At 33.1% G+C, this 12,651-nt stretch overlaps 1 protein-coding gene across 1 annotated transcript; it reads right to left on the reverse strand.

Annotated features, from left to right (window-relative positions):
* Positions 1-2,874: 2,874 nt before the first annotated feature.
* On the reverse strand, positions 2,875-11,886 carry LOC133185776 (cytochrome P450 3A24-like). Its single transcript, XM_061321071.1, has 14 exons — positions 11,814-11,886; positions 10,550-10,646; positions 10,344-10,396; positions 10,124-10,220; positions 9,598-9,714; positions 9,273-9,361; positions 8,888-9,036; positions 8,620-8,747; positions 7,773-7,845; positions 6,367-6,524; positions 5,714-5,802; positions 4,758-4,895; positions 4,013-4,175; positions 2,875-3,127 (listed from the first exon to the last, which is right to left on the reverse strand). Exons 2-14 carry the CDS (start codon positions 10,610-10,612, stop codon positions 3,056-3,058), a joined length of 1,389 nt encoding a protein of 462 aa, XP_061177055.1. The 5' UTR covers positions 10,613-10,646; positions 11,814-11,886; the 3' UTR covers positions 2,875-3,055.
* Between the last annotated feature and the right edge of the window lie 765 nt (positions 11,887-12,651).

The following is a 12,651-nucleotide window of genomic DNA, read 5'->3' on the forward strand; positions in this document are numbered from 1 at the left end:
CATTGTGTAATCAACTTATTCGTCAGTAGTCTGTCTCGTTTTAGATATTGTTCGTACGAAAACATGCTCTTCCTCATCGAATCCACTGACTAAATACACCTTATATGCAGGTTAAAAAAAATTATATATCGCTAAATAAATAGGGAAGTTGATGAAAGAAGAGTTGGAGTCATCACGTTTATCATAAACTTTTAAGCTTACATGTAGGTTTTAGTTTACCATCAATGTCTTTCTTGAGTAAAACATCCAAATATGTAATGTGTCAGAATATTTTGTGTCTTTTATTGAGTTTAATTGGACGTAACAAATCAGACTTTGAATGTATATTGACAAAGCATCGTCAATATCCAATTGTTAAAGTGAATGTCACAGCAAGAGACTTTTTACACTAGATCACAAACAAGGAAACAATTAAGTGTGGGATTTTGTTTTAAAGTATAATAATGTAAATTGAGAAGATATCAAACAATGATAAATCTCATAAATCTGTAAACAAAACGAAACGAAACGTATAGATGTATTGACAAATGTGTAATGATGAGGACATAGCTCTATCAGTATTTATTTACAAAATTATTTTCACAAATATGATGTAATAAGGTAGTCGAACTAAATACCATTTCGCAAATTCCATGTTTGATACAATGACCTTGTTTGCAAAATCGTTAAGTCGAACGTTTACTGACTTTTTTCTTATGAATTGTTAGGCCATTTTTTTTTCATTTTCCTGATCATGACAAAGAGTACACGGCAGGTTTTACCAGTGGACAGGGTGTATGATTATTCCTCCATTGCACCCCACCTCTGTTTATACTTTTCAGAGGTCTTGAGTATGATTTTTTTCTGACTTTTTTTCACGTCATTGATGATACTTTAATTGATCTGTATATATTTGAAGTTTTTCGCCGTATCAAAATCAACAGAACACTGTTTTCAAGACTCAATTTGTTTAATAAATAGAAACCTAAACTGATTTGATTTGAACAAAATTAGGCTACTGTGTTCTTCCAGAAATTGTCAGCGCACTGAGAATTTTTCAATTATATAGTATTTGGTACAATGAATTATGAATTTACTGGCAGAGTGCTTTTTGAATCTGCTGAAATAGCATTTTTTAAACCCCAAACAAGCAAAAATGACATTTTACACAGGCTTTACCCTAATCACTCAAAGAGGTCACAAAATCCTTACCCTAGTCGTAAATTTGCGTTACCCTAATCTTACTCAAATTTTCTATCCGTAATTGGCTTTAATCAGCACAGATCATGCAAAATTTTTGCAATAGCTATGTACTTCTGTTTAAAATAATTAAAATAAAACCATCCATTTCATAACGTAAACCTGTATACTAGTAATGCGTAAACTATGTGCAAAATAGTCGAAGCCTATTTGCCTATTGCCATCTTGGACTAGGGTAACGCACTTTACCCTAGTCCGTTTCTACACAGTGCTATTGTCCTCGCAAAGAAATTCCTTTTTAAAGTATGCATGGTCACTACACTGAGCTGAAAAACTGCTGAAAACTGAAAATTGTTTAAAACTGAAAACTGTTTAAAATGATCTCTGCCAAGAAGATGAAAATGAGAGCGTATGCGAAAAGTGTGCTCCTTTACATAAATCGTCGAAGAACTCATATTAAAGATATGATTTTTATATGTGGAAAGAATAGTCTTTAACGCTGTACAGTTTTCAGATTGATTCAGAAATTCAAAAGTAAAAAAAAAACGGAGAGTTAAAATATATAAGTGTAACTGGTCGATTGCAATTTGTAGGGGCAAGAAAAATTATCGGTGCTATGTACAACATGATATCTAAAAATGTCAGATTTACATTCAAATACATTGCTAGAACACTCAGCATTTCATCGTCATAACATTTTATAGAATTCTAACAACGAAAATGAATATTATGATATTTCTATCAGATAGGTGCCTTATTTTCATATAATTGCCTAAGAGAAAAAAACGCATTAAATGTGCCAACGGTCTATTTAAAAAGAAATAATTTAACAAAATACAAGGTTTGTTAATTTGCATGATGAATGGCGAAACATGGGTGCACCTTTTTATGGTCAAAAAGGAAGATCAATAATAAAATGTTGAATCAAAGAAAAAGCTATCCTTCTTATCATTGTAAAAAGAAACAAGGGCTCCAAGCATGTTTTATCAGTTTTCATTTTTTCAAGAGGTCCAGTAAAACATGTACATACACCTAAAGGAAGGACCATCAATGGAAACGTTAATGTTCAAATTGCACTGAGGAAAGGTAAACAGATACCCTGCAAAGAAAGTCCAAATACCGCCCAGTGTAATTTTCTTGCACCTGGCAACGCTGTTGCAAATAGGCACAGAGAAATAAATGAAATCATGAAGAAAAGAAAGTTTACAGAGCTTTTCCATCCCCGATATTCGCTAGATCTCAGCCATTTTGAGATCTTTTATTCCAAAAATGCATGAAAACAATCAAAGGAAGATTGTACAATATTAGATATGTCATGGGAAGTTATTTTCTTCAGTGTCTTTAGGGTATCCTAAAGATGGGTATGTTGAGGTTTTCTGGTCATGGGTACAAAGACTTATGACATGTGTAAAGGATAACGGGGAATGCTTTGAGGGATTGAAAATGTTTAGAATATGTATTACGTACGTTTCTTACTTTTAGATGACCTATTGCATTATTTATTGAACGACCCTCGTATTTGTATACTATTGTAAATATGTATTTCTATAGTAGGATATTAAATCTAATTAGTTTCTACTGCTACAGGTATACTTGGGAATATATGAAAATCAATACACTGATAAATTTCTAATTACAAAAGGAGAAGGAGCCAAGAATGACGAAAAATCAGATCCTCTTAAAAAAAAAGAACAATTTGTGAATTGCTAAATTTTATTCATTGTGTTATTCAGCTGGAAAGAAAGAAAATCTTACTAAAGCTTACTGTTTAAAATAATCAAAACACAATTTCCACCCATTGATCTTGCACTTAATAATTACATGAAGGTTGTTCAATACACTGCATGTATGTATCATTAACTTTTGATTGAGCATGTCATCTCATGGTCACCTTCAGCCACATATTTTCAGGTTTAACAAGGCCTACGTGTGTCAACTTAGGTGGTATCTACGATGAAAATAAACACGTTTAGAATATTTTTTTTTTATAATTTTCAATAAAAATATTAAGGTATGAATAAACTTTGTTAATACCAATTATTATCATATAAAACATATGCATTGGCATGAAAAGAAATCAATGTATCCATTAATTGTCGAATTCAAATAGCAAGCAAATATATCTAAAAACAAACAAACTTTTGCACACACACACAGGCCCGTAGAACGCAGGGGACCCCTTTTTTCTGAATGTAGTGTTTTACTATACTAAATTATCCTTTAGATGCTGGTTGGCCCCCTACTTTTTGATGTTGTAAGGTCGAGCACTGGCAAATTCCAGGATATGGACAGTAAATTACCCTTTATTTTAAGCTTGTCAGATAATTTTGAGAAGTTGCGACACCCCCTCCCCCCACTTTTGGTCAGTTTAGGTTTTTTTTCCTTTTTTGGGAAGTTGTCCCAACACTTTTGAAACCATTGCTACGGGCCTGACACACACACATACAAACATATATATATACATTCTCACCATGTTTGAACATTTCTTACTTCCTCGTTTTTAAAGTCAGCATTTCGTAAATTCCATGGTCGTTCTATGGTGGCCTTGTTAGCAAATACAACCTATCATTAGGTTGTATGTAGACTGACAGATTTAAAACCAATTGTTAGGCCTTTGTTTTTAATTTGACCACGGATTACTCCGTCTACCTGATCAACCGGGTGTGCCCGGTCGACAGGGGATGCTCACCCCTCCTAGGCACCTGATCCCACCTCTGGAATTTCCGGGGGTCCGTGTTTCATGTTCCGTCCACTGATTTGTATTGTTTGTATTTTTTTTTATATCGATCACTGTTCGTTATCTTCATCTTTCTCGATATTCAATAATACTCACATTCGTTTTGGAGCATGTTGTTAATTCAAACTCTCTGAGAACTTTGGTCAAGGCTACTTTGATCTCGGTCAGAGCCAGTCTTTTTCCGATACATATTCTGGGACCATACCCGAAAGGCATGAACTGATATGGATTCATCTTGGCTTTATTTTCCGCTGAAAATCTAAAGTAGAACAATGTAAATATAAACCACGTAGAATGAAACTTCCTTCATTTCTTATTTTCATGTGTGTTTACTGTATATGTTCCTTTGTCTTGGTCAATCAGTATTAGTCTTCGTAGTTGCAGAAATGTTAAAGTCAGAGAAATTAGACAATTATGTAGGTCCATCTGTCATGCTGTAAATTTCAAATTTAAATTCATTGATTGTGGGTAAATTCAAAGTATACAACATGATAACTGTGTTTGAAGTTCTATATATTGGATATACATCCATTCAACAAATTTACTCGACTCATTCGAGGTGTCAGCGAAGATACCCTATCTATCTATCTATCTATCTATCTATCTATCTATCTATCTATCTATCTATCTATATATATATATATATATATATATATATATATATATATATATATATATATATCTATATATATATATATATATATATATATATATATCATGAATAATGAGAAAGACCGCATGTACCTATAAATCGAGTCTCAGATAGATACAAAGTAAATATTTTTGTAGAGTTTGAAAAAAAGTTGATTTTTTTTTTAAATGAAGAATTTGTTTGGAAAACCTTTCTGGGTCGAATTTTGCAGGATCTTCCCAGAGTTTATCGGAATGGTGTAAAATCCAAATCGGTATCGCAATCTTCATGCCTTTAGGTATCTTAAGTCCATTTACTTCAGTATCCTGAATACATGTTCTGTCAGTCCTGAAGGAAAAGAAATAACCATTATAGCGGAGGTATATGTACATGTACTGTACCTGTCGACGATCTCGTCTTAGAAATTGAAATTGAAACCTCAAGGCCTAATCAAATGAAGACAATCAATTAATAAATTTCCTCCAATACATAAACATATTTTCTAATGATCAATAAAGAAATTAAAAACCTTAGATATTTTCGTAACAGATAAATTAAACTAAAAGAACTTTTACTGTAGAAATACCAAAATACAAACAATATTAACTAGCAATGTAACACAGTGCTTCCATATCTATTGTTAAATGTGTCTTCGCTAACAGCATTTGAGACTTTTTAAATTAAATATATTCAGACTTTTAACTGCGGTTCTATCGTTGATGCGGAAGCACGATTTTAAAGACCCTTACATGAATGCTTACGTTACAATGAAATCTGGAGATAACTAACAGTATTCAAGCTCATAAGTCTACTCAAACAACAGAGCAAACACGGACCTCTAAAACATCAGAGGTGGGACTAGGTCCCATGGAGGAGTGTCGACCGGTCACACCCGCCGTGTTCTCTTTGTCAAAATCGGGGGGGGGGGGGCATAGGCAATTCAGTGTGTAAATAATGGCATAACAATTAGTATGAAAAACATCGGTCAGCATTTGATTTAATGATAGATTATATTTGCTGATAAGGTCATTATATCGACCATAAAACTTGCTTAATGATGAGGTCATGCTGTACATCAAAATCAAAAACAAGCAAAAACTTCCGACATGATAAAATATACCTTTGTCTAGCTTACAAAATTACAGAATGTAGTCAGTCAATGTTACCTTGGAGCTACAGGGAATATTCTCATCGTTTCATTGATGCACATATCTATATACTGTAACTTTCCGATGTTGTCATAGCCTGGTTCTTCCTGTAAGTAAAGTGTGCATTCGGTGACTGAGTCAAGCAGATTCTGTATGAAATCTGATGATCTACATCTACATAGCCCAGAACGCGCAAGACGATTCCATTGTAGTTTTTTTACAGCCTTTTTCTTCAACAATCGTTATTTAACCAATGCCAGTGACCCATTCCTTAGCTAATCTATGCCAGAGGTCCATTCGTTAGCTAGCCTTTGTCAGTGGTCCATTCGTTAGCTAGCCTTTGTCAGTGGTCCATTCGTAAGCTATCATTTGCCAGTGATCCATTCATTAGCTACATATGTCAGTGATCTATTTGGTAGCTAACCTATGACAATGATACATTCGTTAGCTAAGCTTTGCCATATCCATCTGCTAGTGACCAATTCCTCAATATTGTTTCAGGATCTTTTCTTGTGCTTCTCCTTTTTCCCTACCCAACCCCCTCCTACTTTGAAAATCAATGTTACTTCTCTGAATAGACCATCCTTCTTTTGCGATATATCTGTACAGAAATCAAATAAGCTCGAAATTTTTTTTTTTTTTTTCAAGAGAATCACTTTTTTTTGACTTACATCACCTAGTTCTGACACGATCTCTTCGTACACCCGCTGCTGAACTTCCGGATGGAGAGCCAGCATGTAAGCAAAAAAAGACAGCGTGACGGCAGTGGTCTCATAGCCGGCAAAGAAGAACAGCAGGCAGTTAGCGATGATCTCAGTAGTAGTTAATCCTGGAAATAAAGTTCTTTTTTACCCTTATAAATATATCACGATATAAATACTACGGATGAAAAGTCCAATAAATCTGATATTGAGGCAAGAGGTCCAACTATTATAAATAATATAGGACTGTAGCTACCTATTCATCGTCAACATTTTGGGACTGATCGAATACACACAATTTGTCTTTTCTTATAAAGATGGTATCCAAATTTTTCAACAAGTGGAGGGTAAATCAAAGCAATTACTTACTGAGATTCAGGCAACATATATAAATAATTTGTTGAATCCTCCGCCAAAATGTTAGGCTTACCCTTCGGGCGCCATTTTTGTTTTTCAGGACTAACACTCATTCTTAGAACCGTCAATAAGCGCGTATTTCCTCGTCTCAAAATTATACAAAAGTCTAAGTTCTATCAAAATGTCAACAGACACACTAACTTCTGAATTATAATCTTTTTAAATCAAAAGAAGATGGGTGAACATTACGAGCGAAAAGCCTATAGTGTGACAAACATGAAGGTGAAAAATTAAATCTCAATTATATAAAAATTTTCCTTCATATTTCATCTAACATTAAAATATACTTTATGTAAAATCTCTACCATTTACAAAAATCTCACAAAGATTGAAATTATTTGCTTATGAAATATTAAAAACACACTATATAGAGCAAAAAAGAGTCATTTTCTCATACTATAACTCTATTTTTTGATATGAGTGGGTCTTCGCTCCATTTTTTAGTAAGTTAATCCTCTAAGTTCGCATAAAAATATACATTTTTTGGTTACCAAAAATATGGAGCAAAGACCCACTATACCTTAAAAATATACTTTTATGGCATAACATTCACATTTTTTCGAGAAATACTTGAAGTCCATGAAGTCAAGGGTCATATCACAAACATTATTTAAATGCCACTATTCATCAGGACATGTAAAGTCTAGTGGTTAGCTCGAACCCCAGGAATACAACATTATTTTTTTAATGAAAGAATAAATTTCGCTGAGAAAATATTTCTGGTAAAATTTTTGTTTATCACAATTTCATAAATTTCAATACTGAAAACTTAACTCTGAATACTAAATTCACAACTTGAACATGATTTTTATATATCTGAAGCTATAGGCTTTCTGCACGCTATGTTCGCCCATCTCCTTTAAATTTGATAATTCAAGCATGGCCAGCTAAGGTCAGAGGGTATATTTATTTCACGCAATGTGATACAATATCGAGCTTGAACAATAATGAAGACACACCTCTTTTTTCGTCCGTTTCCTGTGGATTGTCATTATGGGCGTCCCTCATCAACTGGATGAAATCTATATATTCCTGTCAATCAAATTCGAAAATAAAACATTAAAGGCAAAAATACACTCCACAGATCTGTTTTTATAAAGTATTTATGATATCACATTTTATGACACCAATGCATCCGAAATAATACCTTTAAAATTTATTTCCTATATAAATCTCTTGTATACTAAAAATCTGAAATTTTCAAGGTTTTTTTTTTCACTGAGCAGTCCAAAATAATACGGTGTTTGACAGGTCGGTGATATGTTGAACCAGTCTCGACTCTCGAGAATTCGAAGTTGGACTCTCCATGATGCCTTTCAGGTCACACCGGTCGGTTAGGTTGGGCCGCTATATTACCTTTTTCTTAAGTCACATTAATCGAGATCATCCGACACGAGAACATGCTAGATCTATGTTTAATATGCATTCATTGTTGTTTGATAGTTACGAAATTGACCAAGCTAAATTCGCATTGCAGGTAACTGAAATTTACATTAAAAAAATTTTGTCATCTGCATGGCAAATAAGGACAGGCCACCGCAAGATTTGTAATGGAAACAATTTTTAAGGTATAATAAAACATACTGACTGGATTTTCGGGAAAAAAGCGATTTGCCGGATTCTCGAACCAAATTGTTGCCCTCAACCTAACGGCCTCAAGCAAAAACTTTGGTTCTTGGGTCCGTACACACGCCATCGAACCCAGTCAATAAATGTATAATACATGTATCATTAGTATGCCAAGTATGTTAATTTTTTTAAGAGTACGACTATTTCATACAAATTTTATATTTTCAAAACCATCACCTTTTTACTAGGATCTCTTGTGTTAAACTCTTTTTCGATTTCTTTCTTGAAAAACGCAGATGCCTCCTTGTTCAAGAAACTAACTTTGAAAAGTTTAGCAATTGGCCTCGAAAGTTCGGGAAATGTAACTAGAATTGAAGGTATTATGAAGTTTCATTCAATTACGAGCTTCAATATATTAATTAAATTGGAACAAAGTTTTATTAAAACTAGACTTCATTTCAACAAATAAATCCATTGTAGATTGTCTGTCAAAGGTTATACTTACAAGCAAGAGACAGTAGAGGCGAGCTGAGTGGTACATTTATAAGTTGTGAGACCATTCGCGCAAATTTGTCCTCGGGGTCTCTTTGTGAATCAATTTTGATTCCAAATGCAGTGGAGGCAATGACGTCAATGGTATAACATCCGAACAACCTGTATATTAAACGATCAACACATATCCAGAAAAAAAGGTAACCGACCTACGAATTTTAGAAAAGATAACTTAAGTGATAGAATATGAATATTTGACTTTTTTCATTCTAGATCTTTATTATGATGGAACATGTGATGATGCTGTTACAGTTCAATAATAAGCATTTGAACATTTCTGTAGCACATCTTTACTTAATTCGAAGCAAGGGTCTGTCAGTGTCTTCCACAGTACCTACCTCACGAAGTCTACTTCATCATTCTCTTTGATTTTTCTTTTAATGTGTTGAACAAGTGCATTGCCAGCTTCATTTATCAACGAGTCCATCTAATTGTATGAAAGATAACCGTTATCAAAATTACATTGTTTGATATTCTGTGTTTATTTGTCTACGCAATGAATAACGCTCGATCAACATCATTCTTTTCTCATTTCTGCAAACTTCTCCGTGCTTTGTCTTTCGGATATTACATCCTTGAAGTAGTACTGTAATACATGTAATATTAACTTCAAGTTGGTAGAAGTTAATTGCTACTAGGCTTGCGGCATAACCCGCTACCCACCTTCCTGAGTTTTCCAGATGTAAAAGTAGGGGATAATATTGTTCGCGAACTTTTCCATGCTTTTCCCTGCTGGGCACTCAGATTTTCTTCCAAGTCACCACTGAAACCCCGTAGAACCTACATTCATACAAAAAGTTTGTAAATATAATATTTTTTAAAAAGTTATATATATATATATATTTAACTTTGAAAGAAAATCTTAGAAATGCATTTGTCAATTTCTACACCAGAAGAATTAATAAAAGCCATAATCTTTTCTAGAAGCTCAAGCATTTCTGTTCAAACTGTCTACTACTAGTATCTTTCTGTACCTGATTTAGACTCTTTTTTATTTCCGACCTACATGACAACTACATATACAGCCAAATGCTGAACAATGCATATTAGAATGAAAAGCTTTACCGATTAGGGATACATGTTTATATTTATCTCTGTTTGAGACCAAAGCAAGGAGGTTACACTTGTGAGAATAAGATAATGGGGTTGAAGATGGGGTTCAATGATTTCTTATCTTAACCAAACATACTGCTCGATCTGTGAAGTTTTGGAATTGCTTGACAAGAATCTCTTTTAATATGTCCGTATCTGCCACAACCAACATTGGTGATCTGCCGCTAAAGTATCTGTTATAACCGAACATCTCAGATAATGAAATTCATAGCCGCACAGTTGTTAGGTTGATATAGTAAATGGAAATTTAAATTCACAAAAATGTAGAAAAATTATTAAATTAAAAAACAGAATACCCAAATACATCTCCATATTCCCTCCACCACATCATGTCGGCTTCCGCAAATCCCTGGAATAAATTTTTTGTTATTGTTTACAAGTTTTTCTTATTTTCCTTTAATTTTCGATGTTTACATGAAGTAAAGACACAACTTTGAATTTCTAAATTATCGATTTATTGGCCAATCAAAAAAAAAATTCTTTCTTGTTCTCTTAAAGTTACCTTTTTAGCGATGGTCATGTGATTTCCAAACAAAATATGAGGGGGTGGCCCTTTGACCCCCATTCTCTTGAAAATCCCGAAATTCCATTTCACGTATCTTTAAAATACAGAAAATTAAAAAAAAATGTTTTTGTTTATTTGTTTTCTTTGTTCGATCTATTTTCATTTAAAACAGCTTATTTTTAGTTTCATTCTATGATATATATTCTCGTCTTTGGAATATGGATTGAAAAAAAAAATTAAAAAATCATTGATAAACGTGCATCTCTATAGTAACTGTGAAATAAAAATAATTGACTTAAATGTAGTTTAAAAAAAAGAAGTTTTATTACATAAAAGTCTGATATAGATTCCCTATTTACTCAAAGTGTAAAAGAATGCCTGGATACAGTGGATAGGCAAATAAAGCTGAAAAGAACTCTATGGCTCAAAAATCTCGACGAAGGAAACATGGATTCCTGGCGCTACAAGGCAAGAATAAAAAAAATGGCCCATTGAAATATTTTAATTATTAAAATTTTTGATTTCAAAAAATTGAGCAGCATGAAAGGTGTCGGATACATGTATTAATATTTCCAACTTTTCACATAAAGTAAAATTTCAAATAATATTCAATAAATATGTCACAATTGGTATGTTACGAAATCGAAGTTCCTAAAGGGGGTGGGGTGGGGTCCATACCCCCCCCAAAAAAAAAACAACTCCGAAATAATAGTGCCAAAACATGTACATATATTTAAAAGAAATCCATTTCTCTGGGGGGTAAGGGATGACACAGTCATCTCACGGACAAAACACTTTCCGTTATAAAAATGACTCTTCTTACCAACGGAGGAGGAGTCCATATTTCTTAAAAGGGTCCAAAGTATTTTTTAATTTATTTTACTACATAAATTCAATAACACTGAAAATTCTTCGGGGTGAAGACCCCTATTTCCCTACTGGATTGCAAATGCTTGGTGTATTTCTTTTCAACACATATTGAAAGGGTGGTTTTGTTAGTTCAAGTCAGAAAACAGGCGTCTGATTAAAAAAAAAATCATACATGTTTTTGCCAAACAATTACAAAAATGTCTTCATTTCTCTGATTTTTTTTCTTGTTCCAATCTATAATAACAAAAGCGAGGTAAAAATCCAGTCCAATGATGGACGAAACTACCGTAAATGATAATGTCATCGACACTGCATTTAAATATAAAATGTTCATAAGAATGATTCTAAATATAGCTTTATATGTTGAAAAAAATTATGTAATAATACTTACACGAGAAATAGGAAGAGGACACAGACAATAAAAATTAACAGACCGGTAATCAAGGCTCCTAATGTAACCACCATTTCCTCTCAGTACTTTCAGCGTAATAAGTGACAGTGCCTGGTTTGTAGATCTGTCTACTAAATTTTAACCTTTTTGAGGTGAAGGTTAAAAGATAAACGAATATTTTTTTCTTTATTTTTTTTTTGGTGTGATGTATACACTTTCTAGCCATTTTTGTCTGTATCATTATATAATATTCTCCTTTTTTCAACATGTTTTCAAGATAATAAAAATTCAGGTAAAGATAAACTTGTACAGCTGACAGTAATGTGGATTGCGTGTATACGTACCTACAAGTATACTTGCAATATCAACATTATAATCAATACCCTTTCTTGTCTATCTATATATAGCTTAATATGATTGAGATTGAAGATCGGGACACTGTTTGTCATTTTTTTTTTAATAACATTGAACTGATGAGGTAAAAAAAGAAGAAACATTTGATGGTTGATAGCTAATAATTTGAAGATATGACATGACCTCGATTCAATATCATTCAAACACAGTCTGACTAAAACCACCGCCTATTATTTCACTTCGTTGTGAAATAGTAGGGGATGGGCTTAGTTAGACTGATTCGAACAAATTTATATTTGTCCGTTGTTTAGCTGGAACAAAGCTTATGACTAGAGGGCTTGTACAGAACGTCAAAATTCAAAGTTTGTTTTAACTCCAATTATTTTCCAAAAGACATATAATTTTTTCAGTAAAATACATATAGTTCAATCTACCTTGCAGGGTAAAATTTGGCAGAATTAGTCTTTTAACTTGACAATTTTAT

This window comes from Saccostrea echinata, unplaced genomic scaffold (assembly GCF_033153115.1).
Source record: "Saccostrea echinata isolate AGI-Se365-2 ecotype Australia unplaced genomic scaffold, CSIRO_AGI_Sech_v1 ptg000001l, whole genome shotgun sequence".
In the NCBI taxonomy this organism is placed as follows: domain Eukaryota; kingdom Metazoa; phylum Mollusca; class Bivalvia; order Ostreida; family Ostreidae; genus Saccostrea; species Saccostrea echinata.

Excerpts from the sequence above, each read along its gene's own strand:
- LOC133185776 (XM_061321071.1), bottom strand. The coding sequence starts at position 10,612 with ATGGGGGTCAAAGGGCCACCCCCTCATATTTTGTTTGGAAATCACATG. Across the intron at positions 9,715-10,123 it reads AAAACTTCACAGATCGAGCA|GTTCTACGGGGTTTCAGTGG; the intron begins GTATGTTTGGTT and ends GTATGAATGTAG. Across the intron at positions 4,176-4,757 it reads GCAAAATTCGACCCAGAAAG|ATTTTCAGCGGAAAATAAAG; the intron begins GTTTTCCAAACA and ends GTTCTACTTTAG.